Genomic DNA, 17,992 nt, shown 5'->3' with positions numbered 1-17,992 from the left:
GTTTTTGTCCCTTGATTCTCCGATTGATTCAATCCAAGGGCTTAGAAAATAGAGACAAGTGCAGATGGTGAAAAGGATAGTGCGAAAATCATTTCCTAAAAATTAAATCAAAGTCGAAGGAGAAAACACAGGTATAAGTGTCTAAGTAACAAATATATTAAATCTCCCTCTGGTAGCATGTCTAACAGAGTTCAGGCAGGGACCGCCCAAGACCTAATTTACCAAAGAATAACCTCTAATCCTGAACTCCCCCAGTACATATGTGTACACAAACACTCACGTCATCGATATACAAAAGGGTGCAACAACAAAAGTATTCAGTCAGAAGGGCCGCGAAAGAGGAGGAAGAAACTCGAAAGAGCCACCAACTACCTCTTAGAAACCATCCTGTGCGCTCTGCTTTTCGTCCCTCTGACCTCTAAGCACCATGGCCGTTGACACCGTTCGAAGCTTGCGTTTCCTTTTCAGACTTCTTCCTCTTCAATACAATATACCATGTGTAAGCTTCCAACAATGCAGCTTGGACACCTAAAGCAATGATCACGCCGATGTATGCTTTCTTCCACTTATCGTCAGGGTTCAAGATGTCGAATCCTTTGAAGATGTTGACGATGCTGAGGATGATAACAGTGTACCCGGTTGCGTGGTGGTATATGTTCCAGTAAAATCTGAACTTGTGATCCTTGTTGGGTCTCAGAAGCAAAGCAAACACCTGCATCGAGATTCAAAGCTATCACTAAGTACATGCTAGGGCGAAGATCAAAGATACATCACACATATTGTTAGGGTTGAGATGAATGTTGAATTTACCTGAAGTGTTCCAAGAGCGAAGAGGGCGATCCCAAGGTTTCTGTGCGTGTCATACTTGATGCCGGCAGAATCGTCGCCGAGTTTAATACCGGTAGCCCATCCTGCGACGCCAACGGCGTATGCCGAGGTCTGGCAAGCGGCATGAAGGTAAAACCATGCAGGGTCCGCGGACTTGAAAACTTTCAAGTACCTTGCTACCATGGCACCAAAAGGCATCAAGATTCCCCAACTCACTGCATTCAGCACTCCGTGACGCTGTAATTTGTTTCAAAAAAGACCAAAAACACTTAGGGGATTTGACTAATTCTGATGAAGTTAATGAGCAACTAAAAAGCAATTGAGAATTTCAAGGAGAGAATCATATTATATAATAAAAAGACCTTAAAGTCAAGACCTTGATTAAAACTCTAATTCCAAACATGTGACTACCAATTCGAAGAAATCTTAGCACAAGAAAGCAGATCCTCCTCAGCTACTAAAATTAAAGATTAATTTAGGTTTCAAAAAAAAAAAAAAAAAATTAAAGATTAATTTATATTTTCGCAGACGCGTACGTAACCACATGCTCTAGAGCGGATTTCGCCACTCGAGTTCTAATATCTCCTCGGTAGTTTAAATTAATTTACAGTTTAATATTTTTCAATAATTTATAGTGTGCTATCCGTCTATACCTTAAAGTCCCCACATAATTCAATTTATAGCTATTTAAGCTATTTGTGCGGGACGTTTTTTTTTTTTTTTTTTTTGTCCGGATTCAAATATCCGGCAAGTTTTTATCTAGGCCTTTTATGTACACCATCATCTTATGTTGTATTTATTCTCTTCTAATAAATGAATATTGTACTCTTAAAAAAAAATATAAACGTAATTAAAAACTATATATTTTTGTATAAAAAAAGATTAATTTATATTTCTGAGTATAGTAAAATATACAAAAATGGAAACTGTAAAATTGTCGCTAATATTTTTGGTGTCAGTCTTTAAACGTTTTTCTTTTTTCTGTTGAAGAGGATATTCATATCTTTAGCGAATGCTTTAGTATAACTATTCCGTTATTAAAAATTTATCTTTAGAAAAAAAAAAAAAATGTGAAAGAGAAAATGGGTCAATAAGGTCACTGGCTGTGAGGGTTAAATTATTTTATATTTAATTACTGTATTGCTTATGACTTTTATTTTGATTAAAATATCAAAAGTTTTAGTAAGAAAAGATTTGTGAATTTGTAGTTGGCCTTCTGCCACAGTGATGATAAAGAGTGTTGTTCTTACATCACTGCAGCGCAAGTTCAAAGTCTATCGCTCTCTAATCAAACACTTAATATAACAAGTCTATGGTTTGACAAAAAAAAAAAAAAAAAAATTGTGAATTAATTGAAAACAACAAAAGATTTGTTCAAATTTGGTAATAAAAACCCAAAAATTAGTTTAAGAAACAAACTTCAGGACATGCAGTTTAAGGGTCAGAATTAAAGACAGAAAAATTGAGTCAATTCACTTACGTTTCTCTTTCTAGTGGTTGAGCTGCTACCACCGGTGGATGCTGTCTGGCCGGAAAGCAAATCCAAAGTCCCCTTGGCGTTAAGATTGGCGGCGACGGTTTCGTGAATGCCGGGAGCGCCGTTCGAAACGGGACCCACTTGCCAGACCTGAAGTATGGTGGTAGAATTGGTAGGAAGAGTCCAGGTTGCAAATATGATCATCTCATCGTTGTTCAGATACTCCGCCGTCAAATCCGTAACCTCGTACGTCAGGTTGCCCTCCGCCAAGTTGGTCGAGTAGCTCTGGATCGGCGACGTGTACACCCTCGGCTTCCCACTGGACTGCGGCCAAGCGACAAGCGCTTGGGCGCCGGGCATGGCGGCCGACGCTTTGCTGAGGTCCGGATTGATGGCCCACGCGACCCAGCTGGAGGCAGAGACGCCGGTGTGCCTGTAGGCCATCTGGAGCTTCCCCGTTGACTGTTCAAAGCTCCAATGGAGGAAGGAGCTGAGATGCGGCAGGCTGGTGCAGTAGGTGAAGACCTTGTTGTTGTTGAATTTGTAGTTCCCGCAGGCTGTCGTTTGGGCGTAGGAAGATGGTGAGAACAAAGAGAGCAGAATGGAGAAGACCACCGCAAGCCTCAGCGTGGAAGCCATGGTTGTGAGAACTGAATAATGCTTTTGAGGGAAAATCTCAACTGGGTTTTATATATTTTGAGAAGGGGAATTCAGATATTGGAAAAAGTTGAGAGCTTGATAGAAGATCGTACTTCTTTTTCGCTAAAAGACGGACAAGGGGCGTGAGAGGAAGTTGGGGGTGTTGAGAGGGAAATGGGGTGTAAATATAAGAGTTGGTGGTGTGCGTGGAGACTTTTAGGGTTGTTGGGTAGTCTGTTGGGAAGGTTCCATTTTTCAGAGTGGTTTGAAACTTCTTATTTTTTGTATTTGTTTTCTTTTTTTTGAAAAATATACTTTCCTTTTGTTTCTCTTTTCGCACCTGCCTTCGCTTTCTTGCCCAACCTTCGTGTTCGATTTCATATTTCAACGTTTCAACAAGAAGAGGGACATGTGGGTGTTTTTGGTGATTTCGATTGATCAAGGAATCACCGATGCAAGACAAGTCGGTCGGCAGTGAGAACAAAAGGCTCTCCCCAAATCCTCCAATCCAATAACGTTTTCGATCTCAAAGTTTCTCTTCGAAACAATGTTTTGGAAACGTTTAATCTCACTAAAAAAGTTTTCTCTCTTTTTTAATTTGGTCAATCTTAAAAAAAACCTTGAACTACATCAAAAATGAAAATTTGTATTAAGAACCATATATGAAAAGGAATTCAATATCCAACCAGAATTGTTGATAGTTTACTATATCAAGAATGAAAATTAATATAAGAATGATATATGAAAAGGAAATCAATATCGAAAATCAAAATCATTGATAATTTACTATATTAAAAAAGAAAATCAATATTAAGAATCATACATGAAAAGAAATCAATATCAAAAACCAAAATCGTCGATAATTTACTATATCAAGAAAGAAAATCAATATTAAGAATCATATATGAAAAGGAAATCAATATCGAAAACCAAAATCGTTGATAATTTTCCATTAACTTTCTTTTAATTGAGCTGCAAGTAACTCAACAAAAAGTTTTGCTGAACTCTAATTAATCCTGTTATGTCATAAATTGATTAATTAATCAAGATATCACCATCAAAACAAAAGTTCATAATTCTTTTCCTAGGATTTTCATTTCACTGGTTTAGGATAGAAACTTAATAGTTAGAAGAGCCGGCTAATTAGAACAAGTGAGTATGTATTCAGTTTTAATAATCCAAATGAGAATTAAAGTAAACATGAAAACGATAATAAATTTTATGTTGTACTAAAACATTGATGCGTGGTATCTCTAATATCACGTGTCAGAATAAATTTTACATCTATTAACCCATATTACAACATGTGAATTGATTTTACAGAACCTAAACCTGACCATTAATTCCAACGTAATTACTCTAATTAGAGCAATTTCTTAGAGTGGTGCACTAAAGACTTTAGACTGACAAAGTCAAAGCGACGGCCAGGGTCGAAGTACCAGTCAAGCTGCAGTGTGTACGTGTTGAACGGGTGTAAAAAACCAGGTCCATTGAGCCGCTCAGGCGTCGTACATTTGTGCTTGCTTGATGCTTCCTCCGACTCCGGTCTCGCACGAAACGATTCGCTGGCACTACTTCCACGGAGGCGTATTGAAAGAAACAAAGGGATCGGTTGGGGTTAGGTATGGTTGAGCAGGTAAACACAAAACCTCGACAATTGAAGCCTGGCCATGCCTGGTCAAATCAAACCAAACCAAAGCCACACGGCACCGTATCATTTTGACACAACGTCCCGTTGGGACCCACAACAGCTGGGCAGCGGCCCCCAAAAGCCGTTTCCCCGTTTCCAGGTGCTCCGCATTGCCGCGGTCTTTGACGTTCGTCGTCCTTGTACGTGTTCCCGGGAACATGGCGAAGGTGGTAACAAAACCCTAATCATACGTACTCTGGAGTTCGATGTGTTCCAAATAATTAAGTTATTAGGTTTTTTTTTTTTTTTAATTTTATTTTATTTTTAGTATAAACGATATATTTTACACAAAGAGAATGAAGAGTTCGGTTAAACCACATAATAGACAACTTAATATGGTATTGAATTCGTCATCCACAAAATTCAAACCTAAAACTATACTTACAAATAAAGAGAAATAGTATCAAACCGTAATACTGATTAGCATTAAATTATTAGGTTAACTTCGATAATTATATGATTAACAGAAAATGATTACATATTTAAGACGATCTCTATAGAATTATTTGTAGTTATATGCAAATACATGTCTTGCATGTGTTCTTTATACAGGCAAGCTTAACTGATAATTTGTGAATACATAACACTTGCATAGCCCTAAGATTTTGGGGCTCGGTTCGAAGACTCAAACAGAGATCCTTCTAAAGTCTAAACTTTTAGTTAGTATATATATTTTTATAATTATTTTATTGTGTGTAAATTAATACAATGGAAAAGAAATAAATAAAACTAGCATGGTGTGGTCTAGGTACCTACATGCATTTACCATGTTTTTTGGGGTTCAAAACACCTTGTTTTTATTTATTTTTTTAACAAACAATATTATCTACATTAAAAATGAGAGAGTGGGCTTAGCCTCACAAAGTGTTTGCAATAATGTAGTTCAAATTCGCTTTTGTCAAGAATTGAACTTAAGACCTCTCACTTGTAAGTGAAGAGAAATACTATTAAAACGTAGTACTACGTGACCGAAACGTCTTGCTTTTAAATACAATTGTTTTTAAAGTAAACATAAAAGAATGTGCCCTAGGAGGTACTCGAACCTAGTTGGAATTACAAAGATAAAAAACGCAAAAACACTTACGCTAAGAACTTAATTTGATTAATTGATGCTCCTTTAGACATATACTTTATTTATACGTAAAATAATATAAAAATAAAAGAAAATTTAACGAAAAGTTTAAAAAAACTTTAGTTTTAATGAAAAATAACAAATAAATGTGTAGTGAATAGTACTATGAAAAAGGTAAAAAAATGATTTTTCGATAAAAATAAACAGTACCGGAAGTGTTTTGTTAAAACTCCCTATAATAATTTGGGAGCTTTCCGAATTAGGAGCTTTGTGCGGTGGCACAACCTCAGAGACGACTCACTTGCGTATAGCGTATAGCATATAGCATATGCATATCCGTGTTGCATGTTGATGTCGAGTATTGTTATTTTGCGTTATCATAATATTGATGCCAATTATTTGAAATTAAATGTAACAATGGTTAATTATCTCAAAATAATAGTGATGAACACCAATTAAGATTTATGGTAAGGGAATAGGAAACAGCGTGTGAACAGAGAAGCCGAGGTACGAAGTGCTTTTAGAGTCTGTAGACTTGTACAAGTCAATGGCCACTGTTGTTGATCCATATATCTTGTTTGTTATTATTTAGCTGACGTATATACATACGTATGCCTGAAGTGATGGTTTATAATAATATATACACACACAGAGGATCAGGAACAGGTATAGTCAACGCATGCATTCACAATTAACGGTGAGTTTCAGCTGAAGGAATCGGCAAGACTTGACAATGCGTCGGTCTATATATTCTGAAGACAATCATATTTGTACAGATGGAGTGAGATTTAAAAAAGAAAGGGGGAAATGGAGTTTCTTCTAATATGTACGGAAATATTGAATTGAATATATGACGATATGAGACTAGTATTCTCTGTAAAGAAGTCAAAAATGAACATATTCTGTTTATGGACTTTGTACATAGCGATAGCGTGTCTCTCTTGCTTTCCTTTTTGTTTTGAATTTGTAATTTTCTAGTATCTTCTCTTATGTAGTTATGAGTCTGCTGCACGATGCGATGACTTTTTCCATCCAGCTAGCCGATTCCAGATTGTACGCAGTAAAATCCACCTGCGGACGGGCAAAAATAAATATTAATTTTAGCCGCCGTTCATGCAGTAGAGAATTTCACAAAGTAGGAACCCTAAATATTAATAACTTGCGTCTTAAGAAGACGGCAAGGAAAAATAGAAGAGATCTTTCGTCGAAGGTGGAAGTGATTTTCACAATCCTTAATGAAAGTATAGCAAGTTATACACTCTTAGTTGTTACAGTATTCAAAATGAGATTAGCACTAGGCTCAAATGAATCATAAAGAATTAGCCCAAATATTGTGTTTAATTGTGATTTTATTTTGAGCTCCGTAATAGATAGAGGAATAAAAAACAAAATAGAAGGGAGGAATAGTTGTTTCTATAAAGGGGAGATGGACATGACATGAGCTAGCTGGGAGTGGAGTCGGCTAGGAAACAAAACTAAAACTCACCTATAGTATTTACTTTCCTGAACTAATTATAGGGATGAAGACCAAAAAAACAAACGGAGAAAGTATGTTCCTTTTGATCGTAACATAAAATAACAATAACGACAAGATCCTTTTGATCGATCAATAGATTCGATAAACACTACTGTAGATAATCTGGGCACCTATGTTCAGTCGCATGTAGGTAATAACAAGGTTGAAAGCCTGTTGCTTCCTTTCTCAATATTTTCTATGTTTTATGAAGATCCGTATCACGCTGGACATATTCAAAAGTAGGTATGTACCCTGGTCTAGTCTGGTGTGTGTTCTAATTTCCAATTACCAAATACAGAGCATGGAATCGAATTACAAAAACGACACAATTTCATACTATATAAAATGCATGCCCAAACAAAATAAATGTTTTTCCGTTACGATCCATTCCTTGGCAGCGTCAGCTGTCATTTTTTATTGGCTATTAATTAAATAGGAAGTTGGTTTTCAAAGCTTTGTTGAACTTTAACCATAGCTTAACGTGCAACATGTACCAAGTTCTTTACCGGCGGGGCCGTCCCTCCTCTCTAATTTATAACTTTAGTCGTATACCGTACTCAGTATTTGATGTTGCTTTTGTATCAAATTTTATATACAACAAGATGTAATACTTATATTGGAAAATGTTTTCCGCACTCATTTTCTCTTTATTCATGTTCTATTCATTTTTGTTTCTTGATTATCTTTTGATTTCTTCAATATAACGGCTAAATGTAAAATAAAAGTATGGAGGTAGAAAAAAATGATGGGTGAATTATATACGTGTAAAATAAGAATATTAATTGTTGAGTCTGCGCAAGATCGAGGAGTTTTCACAACATTATTTTTTTAGTCTTACTCGCTTTAGATTGTGAACTCGCTGAGGGACTACTCAACTAATCTCTCTCTAGTTGGTCAGATTATTGAGGACATCAAAGCGCTGCTTCCTACAATCATTGAGACTTGTTTTTACCCATTCTCGTTGCCAAGCTAATGAAATTGCCTACAGACTTGCTCGATACAGTCTTACAGTTAATCATGATTGTATTTAGATTGAATCCCCTCCGGATTTAATTCTAGATTTTCTCATTGAGGATGCTCCTCTGCCATAATTGGCCTTTGTAATGATCTTTTGCTCATGACGATGAATCAACTATCATTTCATTAAACCACTCAGTGCTACAGTCATGTGATATTCCTCTTCACTTAAAAGTGAGAGATCTTAGGTTCCAATCTCATGGATGATAAATTCAGTACTAAAAAAAAACTATCGTTTCATTAAAAAAAATAAAAGAATATAAGTGGAAACTTACCCATTTTAGTAAATTATATTTTATAGAAGAACTATGAAAAGAAACAATGACGATATTAGTGATGCATGCATAATCTTAGCCATCAATCTTTTTGCCTTGGTGGAGTAGGTGAGATTAAAGACTAGTTAACAGACGATATTATCTTAGCTAAGCTGAGATTAACAGCTTTCTTGTACAATAGAGCTATGACGCATTCAATGAGGAGGATGACTTGAGCCATTGAGCGTATAGGTGAGCAGTCTTAATTTCAACCAAAAACTAAAGAGCTTCGTGAGTTTTCTTACGAAGATTACTCTTTCCATATATAATAATTAAGTACTCAGCAACCTATTAGTAATGTCCATGTATACTTGGAAATCCCTCGAACCAGAGTAGTTTAACACTTTGGCTTAGGATGTTAATGTTTTTATTCAAATTTAATAATATTTGCATTTCGACAAAAAATAAAATAAAATAAAATAATCCATCCAACTAAAAGCTGATTCTCCTCACCTATTGTTTCTAGAGTTCAAATCTTCTGCACTTTGTTTGTATGTAGCCTTCCTAGGCCTCTATGATGACACGATCATAAACTTAATTAATATTAATTATATTATCATAAATTTAATATGTATCAATTAATACTAGAAACTAATGTAATATACAAAATGATGCAGAATGTTTCAGCTTCTGTTTCTATTCTTTCTCAATTATTTAGTTGAAGCCGTCAACGCTTCGGTAAGAATGGCATTCCCATTGGTCTGACTTTTATTTGGAAGCCTATAAAGCCATCATCACGTCAGAATATGGAAGCTGTACACCGTACTCCCCATATCACGTGAAAATTAAGGTTTCGGAATATGAAATTAGGGTTTTTTTGATGTAGAAGCGCTTCTTGGTCATAAGGCTTTTTTGGAGAAGAGCCATACATGTTTTTCTTCATATAGCACTTCCAAGTTTGTTTAAAAAAAAAAAAACACTTGGATTTAAAAAAATATATATTTTTAAGAAAAATATATAAGATTGTTTTGAAATAGTTGAAAGCGATTTTTGACAACGTAAAACGCTTTTGACATAAAAATAAGAAATTGCTACTAGTTCATAAAAACACTTATGAAAAGTGCTACTAGTTCATAAATTGCTTCTTCACGAAGCTTCAACGTGTTTGTACTAACAACCCTTAAAGCAAAAATGCTTGAACACAAATATTTCCTACAAAACAATACGCAAAATCACTTCGAATAGTTTCAGCTCATTAAAAAAAAAAAAAAAAGAAAGAGAGAGAGACGCAAGACCCATTGTGTGCTGCCCTAGGGTTACGCAATACAACGTATTGTCTTCAGCATGGGCTTGATCGAGATAGAATAAGTCATGATGGGCTAAATTGCAGGCCCACGAAATTATAACCCAGTTCATAGATAGGCCCCAGCTCGACCTCTCCCGAGTGCACCCAGTTGGGTCAGTCCGGGCCCATATAAACTCAGAATTCAAAGTTAGCAAGGAACTGTCCAGATCTATTCTGTAAAACCCAAAAGGTCATTTGATTAGACAAGGTGGACCATTTGCCAGCAGTGAGAATCATTATGGCTTCTGTCGAAAGTGATTACTATACATCCACTTTTCAAGAAACCTAATAAACACGATTTCAATTTGCAACATCCCACACAAACAAATTATCAAACCAAAAAGAAAGTAATTTCCACGCATAATTTCTTTCTTAATTTACACACTGATATATTTTTTCCGATTTAATTAAATAAGTCAAATAAAATTAATAGACGAAAAAAAAAAAATGTGTGTAAAAAATTAAAAATTACTTAGAAGAACAAAATAAAAAAAGGACGTGGATTTTCATGTTTCATGTTTAGGACTGTTTGTTTTTGGTGAATAAGGATCAGAGGATCTGATGAATAAAGAAGAAATGTGTTCTTTGGGATTTGCGCATGCGAGGCCAAAAAGTTAGGTACCAAGTGCCAACCAGAAGAGGAGAGAAGAGGAGGGGAGTCGTAGATTCCAAGAACCATGCATAATGCATTTGAAATTTGAAGGCTTGAGCCTCCTATTAATCTATTAAGTTGTAGCTTTCGGACGGGTCAGCCATCCCCATCTGCATGCCCATGGGCCACATCTGTGCCCAGCGGTTCTACGAGCAGCTTTTCTTGTACGGAGGAGGAAAAATTTTCATGCACCCGAGATGCAATCAAAGAATTTCATGTTAATCACAAATTAACACGTGAAATAAATTATAACACATAACATTGACAGTGTAAGTTTCTCTTATGACCTAAAGCCAGACATCGTTGTCTCCTAAAATACATATTTTGAAAGCAAGAAAGGGGCTTTGGTCACGGCCGTAGTCACTGTACCCTCTAAGTTTAATTAACTAGCTATATGCATGGCAGCATGGCATATTATGAATTTATGATGAAAGACAAACGTACGTGATTACTTATCTTTCAGTTTCCTTCAAGTTTCAGCTTTGCCATTCTCAGGAAATGACCAAAACCTATTTACCACGATGATTCGCTTCGCAAGTTATGTCAAGAATTGGCATGCAGTATGCACTACTACTAAACAGTTCCATTTCCAAAAGCACTCTTAATTTTAAACGTATCAAAAACAGGTTGGTGGCTACGTTCGATTAACACCAGCAGTAAGCTTATCAAATACTACTATTGTGTAAAAAAGGAGGAAGACTTCTGACTACTTTATTTATGACACTTCTTATAAAAATACAAAATTCTTTGTATTTTAATTTTACGTGACGATTCTAATTAATGTGAGAATTACCCTAATATGACATTTTTACTGAAAATTTACTTGGTAAAAAGGGGTTGGGGCTGGTAGCCTAGACTCTCTAGTCACTAGAATATTTAAACTATGTTTGGATGGGAGACTTTCAAATCTTCATGTGTCGTTGAGGCCAATTTAGTTAAAAAAAAAAAAACAAACAACAAAATGTGATAAGACGACTAGAAATGCAAATCCAGTGCTTGCAAGTAGTCATTTGTAAATGAGTCTCACATGCTTTTATAATGATCATAAATTGCTTTTTTAATCCTCTGTATCTGACATTTTATAATTCTTTTCTTACTAACTTGGTCTCAATTCTTTACAACTTAGAAAGTCCATCACACAAGTGTCTATATATATATATATATAGGAAAACCTTTAAGGGAAGGGATCTCTATTTTTTTTTAATAAAAATGGAGATTAGTTGTAGAGTCCACACCACATCAAATTTTAACGATTTTAACCTTATATTTTTCAAGTTGCACCTCATAGATCATCCTTGTAAAGTATTAGCCAAATTGAAAATGTTTAAGACATCTAATTGAGTTCAAATAAATTAACGAATACTTTGTTATATAAGAAACAATGAAATTTTATCTTGATAATTAAATAGGCAAATGATTTCGGATTGAATTGAATTTTTGTAAGGATGATTTATGAAATGAAACTTACAAAATAGACGGTTCGGATCATTAAAGTTCGAAATAGAGTGGATCCCACACTTAATCCTTATTTTTGGAAAAAAAAAGAGAATTCTTTTGCATAAAGGACTTGTGTGTGTGTGTGTGTGTAGCCACACAGTTCATCACAGAAATACAGCCATACAGTTTTACAGATTCAGGTAATCTTCAAAAGACACGAATGAAAGATTTGAAGTAGGGAGTGAGAGGACTCATGGGCCATGCATATCATTAAAGATAAACAAAAGTTACAACTTCATCGATTAGTTTGGCAAAGGAAAGCAATATTTGCGGATTCCAGGCGCGTGCTGTGAAAAGTGAATATATACGTAGAGTAATGCTAGTGATATTAAATATGTAAATAAAATTTGCAAACAAAATAATATATCGCTAATAAGAATAAGCATGTTTATCAATGCTTAAGTAATATTCAATCATCAACTTATATGTTATTTAGTTTACAAAATTTTATATACAAATTTTATCTCTCTAACATTACCTATATATCATCGCATGCGGTTAAAAACTTAAATATCACCGACTTCAAGTAATGTTTTCATTCGATAACATCAATCAAACACGTGTATTAATAGTAGTTAAGCTTTCAATTCTTTAACTATTCAAACGTTAATATTTTACATCAAACACAGTTGGTTCATATATATACATGCATTATTAGTATTCACTAAAGATCGATCGTATTCAAAACGTCTTCGTCTTTACGTACACGCACTACACACATAATCTAGCCTCTTAATCGATTTGCATTTATATTGAAAGGGAAATTAAGTATGCATACATACATACATACATATATATGAGGAAAAGTAATATATTTTTTTGCCTTTCAAATCTGTTGTGCTGTTTTGAGATAATTTAGATACAAAACAGCTCGAAAACTCACCGACTCGACATGCATATAAACAGATTTACATATGTGTGTATATACATGATCTGGCTTTAACTAGTACGCAAAGGTCTTGTTTGGTAGAGAGTATTGGCTTGAATATGACTATTATATATTGAAAGCATTTTGAAGGAATAAATCGATGACAATTTTTATATGCTGTCTAAGTTGAAGGCCATTCATGAAGAAAAAATATCCATACTAATTCCCACGAAAAAGGTATAGGACTAAAACATACAACTCTTATTCATAAACCTTCAATTTAAACAAAATAAAAAAAAATTATCTATTTCTTTCTTCAACATGCCTTTAATATAGTAAACAGTTCTACCAAACCGGCCAATTCTATCTAACAAACCAGGCCAAACGGTACGGAAACACAAATCCATAGTTTCGCATGCATGTAAACAAACTTGTCAGTTTCAAATGGATGAGGATGAAGCCTAGTTAACAACCACACACAGTTTCTTCATCAGGGTTGACAATTTTTCATTTTAATTAAATTATAATTTTTTTTTTATAAGATGAATATAGCGAAGGTTAGGGCACACACCAATGCACATTGCTTTTGAAATAAGACACCAAACCAATCAGCCATACACAAGTCACAGCCAGCTAGCTAGAGTTTTCAGTTCTATACATACCATCAAAATCTATAAAAACCCGAGAGTTATCTTCGAAGCCCAAATTTGTACATATAAAACCTAACCCCACAAATTAAGGGCATCTCATCCTATAATGTGAGGGATTTAAATTTGAGGTTGCATTTAAATTTAAGTCTTTTATATATCAATTAATTTTGCGTTGGCGAATTAAAAAACTTTAAAGTTACATGAAGTTATCTTTTGCTAATTAAATTAATTTCAGGATGAAATCTCTTCAATTATTTACGTGTTAGAGTTAAACAATATCCTACATGTGGGGTTCATGAGACTCTAAGCATTAAGAATTAAGGAACCTTATGATAGTTTATAAGAAAGTGATCCTCTTATGTAATGAAATAATTTTAGAATGAAACCTCGACTACCTTCATTATGAACATCCTCATTAATTTTTTATTCCACGTGCTTCGTGCTAGCTCTTTTGAGGAGTTTTCCGAATGCACCATGATATCGTGATCGCATCGTCATGTTCTATACTATACAGAGTTGTAGTAAAACTTTGTAAGTCTTTAACACATGTTTGGGACACTAAAAGTGTTTCCATAATCATGATTAGAGTTATTATGTCAATCGGCCTGGCTTGCAACTCATGGTGAACCACAAACATCAAAACTCATTCGCGAAAAAGCGCACAAATTTGTTGCAAGTCCACGCAGCCATCATGATAACCTCTCGTCTTAAAAACCTAATAAGTAATTTCATTTAACTTAATTATAGTTTTGTATAAGGGTAATATTAGATAAACCATCTATTTAAATTATGTTAATAATAAAATTATGATTACTTAAATATTGATTAACGTAATTACATTTTAGTGACACTCATATAAATTGCAAGTTTGATCTAACTAGCATTGCTCTTTTGTATAATCGTGTGTTCCAAGTAATGCAAAATTATTAAATAAATGATGGATGCATTCATATCATATAATTTCAGTTTAATTAATCTCCAAGTTCCAACATTTACGATATCATTGAAAATTACTAGAAGTTCGTAGTCAAATACGCGTTATCATAAAAGATACTGTATGTGGTGAAGTGAGTTCATCAACTAACTGAAAATCATGAATTAATACTTTTGACTTGATAAACCTAGGACGGATAGTCATCAAAATATAATTTTTGTCAATGTGTCATATTACATGGTCCTAAACAAGAACAATTAAATATAGCAGGCAGACTATTAGAACCTACTTAATTAAAATTTTTGTAACGTGGCATGATCTGATTGATCTACGTCAATAAGTTTTGTACAAATAATCTCTGAAAATTGTGTCGTACAAGGACAAATACCATCTTTTGCAAATTTCAAAACTGCAGTTAGGGTGCTAAACAACTCAGCATGTTGGATTAACAATGAGCTTTATGGAAAATGATCCTTGCGGGATTCTTTTTCTAGGAATCTTAGAGATTTTGTGATTGTGATTGTTCATTGTATATTATGCAGTTAGAAATCATTTGAAAATTTAAAATTTAAAATTAAATATAAATAGTACCTAACGATGTCTGACCGCACGATATACAATGAATGATCATGATCACTGATCTTCACGAAAAGGATCCGACGAGGATCCTTTTCCTGAGCTTATAATGAATACTGAGGAAATAAACAATATCTATTATATGAGTTCCACTTCTATGCTTGTAGTATTAAATGTTACGAGCAGTGAATGATTTGAATTTACAAAACTATGAAGCAATAATCCAAACTAACTTAGATCATATAACAATGCTCGTAAGATGAAAGAATTTTCTCTATTATGTATATATGTTGTTCATAAAACATCTGTATAATTGCATAACATTCATGCGTGCGCACGTTGAGTAAGGATTATAATATATACAGACTACCCTTTGTTGAAGGGTGTGGCGCTACCGAATTATCAACGAAAATTTAAAAAATAAATTGATTGGAGATATACATAAGAAATGGACAGTAGATCAGATGAGACACAAAGAAAAGTTGATTAGGTGCTGAAAAATACAAGACAAACTAAATTATATTATTTAGTTTGATAATTAGGTGAGCCAATTCTTTGGATCTATGCATGGAAGATCATAATCAATATTAAGTTTATATTGGTGAGCAATGTTTTCAATTTGGAATAATTTTTTTTCCTACTGTTAGTTTGTTTTTTTTGTCAAACTAATGTAGTTCGTTACTGTTGTGCATATGTGAGCATGTTTAGCAGGTGAGAGGAAGGAGATAATTTTAGCGTGGCTGGAAAGCACGTTTTGATACAATAAATATTTTCATACAAAGTTGTTGGATATGTTCACCAAAACAAAAAAAAAGTTGTCGGATGTTTGAAGAAAAAAATTTAACTACTTAAAACATAAATCACGTTGATGGCACATTAAACTTTTTTTTTCGAGAGGAAGGTCGTACGTTGGAGAGGTAGGCACCTTTTGAATAACAAATCCATTAATCTTTGTTTGTGGACTAAATTAGTAATTAGAACTTGACCATAGTGATCGGTATAAATAAGTGGGCACTTTTTCACTTTTTCACCTTTTGCCTTTTTTCTTGGATAAAATCCAAACCCTAAAGAGTAGTCGTGATTAAAGCAAAAGGTCTTTCATCTCTGGCTCTGTGTTGGTCGGGCACGTGTGGCTGACCTGGCTGCTTTTAGACTCACCAGTTACTTAAGCTGCAGGCTAAAGTAAACAGATTGTAGTTGACTTTGGCCCACTTCTCAAGACCCTCCCATCTCCAACACCAGTACCACCGTCCTCTTAGCCAAACTACTGATCGTCAGGAGTATCGGACGGCTAGATCAGAAGCATTACAGGCTGATGCAGCTGGCAACACGTATCATTCCCCATCTATTTGAATCTTGTCGAAAACTCCGACTGAAAATATTTATACACCGTATTATGAAAGAGACTTACGTAAAACTGAATAGTCGAGCAATATATGCTTAATCACGTTACACGATATCATATGATTGAGCGGAATATGATCATTTTATATATCCGTTTCATGTAAACTATTTTCATCATTTGTTTTTGTTTCAATCTAATAATTCAAAGATGTACAAGGAGATATGAAATGTTGAAAAATCACTTCTTTTACCTGTTTTGTTTTTTGACCCCAACTCACATGTCTACGTGCCAAGCCTTCCAGTTTTGACCAAAGCTGGAAAGTTCACAAAACGACGGCGTCGTACCTTTCAGGTTATCGCCGACGGATAGGTCCAACCGAACCCATCCCATCAAAAAGAGCCAATTGGATTTGTGACCACTGCCCACAGTCACATCAGCTCCCCACGCCAATTCCAATTTTTTAGTTTCTACCATGAGTTTCTATCGCCAAATGGTGTCGTTATCCTCAACCCTAAATGTGTGGTCTATGACCATTTTGCACAGGATGCTTTGCTTGTGACTCCACCTTCCTTCAAACGCAAAACACCATCCATGTACACAAAGAAAAGTTTTGAGAGTTATTGTCACAAACTTATTGTTGTTCCTTATTCACGAGTTATATCAACAACTTAAAAGTGCTTACGATTTACAACAATAATTGAAAATACTTTATTGAAGACCCATTTCTTAAGGAAACACTTAGTTTTCATCAAATTTTTACGTACTTTTAACAATCAGGTTGATAATAAAATTCTTAGGGGCATGAAAAGTCATGGTCAGCTTATAGGGTGTGGGAGATGTGCGACCGCATAGGGCTCAATGAACCTAAGGGCCTCTAATTGCAGAAAACTACAAAAAGGATAACTTGGAGCTAGAAAGGCCTCTATAAGCATGCTTTGATTTTGGTCGGGGTGTGTCAATTTCAAAATTAGGTGTTATTTTTGTTTCCTATGAAAAAAAGCCTCAAATTATTTGCCCGGCAGAGCTTTCAAAATTTATTGACAGGTTATTAGCTTAGCTCGTTTAGAAGTGTTTTTAAAATGACTGAAAATGTTTTTTGCATAAATATTTTTAAAATCAATCCTTAAAAAATACAAATAAATAAGAGTGTCAAAGTTAGTTTTCATATCATTGTTTGCTCCATAGCATAGCTAGATACATCTAATTTTTTAGAATGATATTTTATTCTATGCGAATATTAAATCGTAATTGTAATTTATGCCAATCAAACCGAAAATCTTTCGTTTACAGTTGCAAACGAATATCATTATATTTTTATAGGTCTCTGACAAAATAGAAAACAAGGGAATATGCACACTTTTTTTCTTTTTAAATTTTTAACTTCAAACATTTAAATGTTTTTTTATATTTTAATTTATTTGGTTTGATGGTTAAAAATTAAAAAAAAATGTATGAGATAAAAATAAAATAAAATAAATGAAAATTATTTGAAAACGTTGAGTTTTAACAATAAAGATAAAATAAAAAGTAAAATAAATGAACTTTCTATGTAAAAATATAATTTTTAATTAAAATAAAGAGAATTGTACGAAAAAAGAAAGTAAAAAAGAGGGGTTCCCAGCAGACACTACA

General features: G+C 34.3%; 1 protein-coding gene across 1 annotated transcript; it reads right to left on the bottom strand.

Moving 5' to 3' along the window:
• Window positions 1-134: 134 nt before the first annotated feature.
• Window positions 135-3,183, bottom strand: LOC137724434 (cytochrome b561 and DOMON domain-containing protein At5g47530). Its single transcript, XM_068463176.2, has 3 exons — window positions 2,309-3,183; window positions 811-1,065; window positions 135-712 (listed from the first exon to the last, which is right to left on the bottom strand). Exons 1-3 carry the CDS (start codon window positions 2,942-2,944, stop codon window positions 419-421), a joined length of 1,185 nt encoding a protein of 394 aa, XP_068319277.1. The 5' UTR covers window positions 2,945-3,183; the 3' UTR covers window positions 135-418.
• Between the last annotated feature and the right edge of the window lie 14,809 nt (window positions 3,184-17,992).

The sequence above is a fragment of the Pyrus communis genome, chromosome 5, assembly GCF_041283825.1.
Source record: "Pyrus communis isolate YQ-2024b chromosome 5, ASM4128382v1, whole genome shotgun sequence".
Classification (NCBI taxonomy): domain Eukaryota; kingdom Viridiplantae; phylum Streptophyta; class Magnoliopsida; order Rosales; family Rosaceae; genus Pyrus; species Pyrus communis.
This window is presented reverse-complemented; position numbering and strand designations above follow the sequence as displayed.

Coding starts and splice junctions, on each gene's coding strand:
- LOC137724434 (XM_068463176.2), bottom strand. CDS start 2,944: ATGGCTTCCACGCTGAGGCTTGCGGTGGTCTTCTCCATTCTGCTCTCT. Junction 1,066..2,308: donor CAACCACTAGAAAGAGAAAC/GTAAGTGAATTG, acceptor AACAAATTACAG/CGTCACGGAGTGCTGAATGC. Junction 713..810: donor TCGCTCTTGGAACACTTCAG/GTAAATTCAACA, acceptor ATCTCGATGCAG/GTGTTTGCTTTGCTTCTGAG.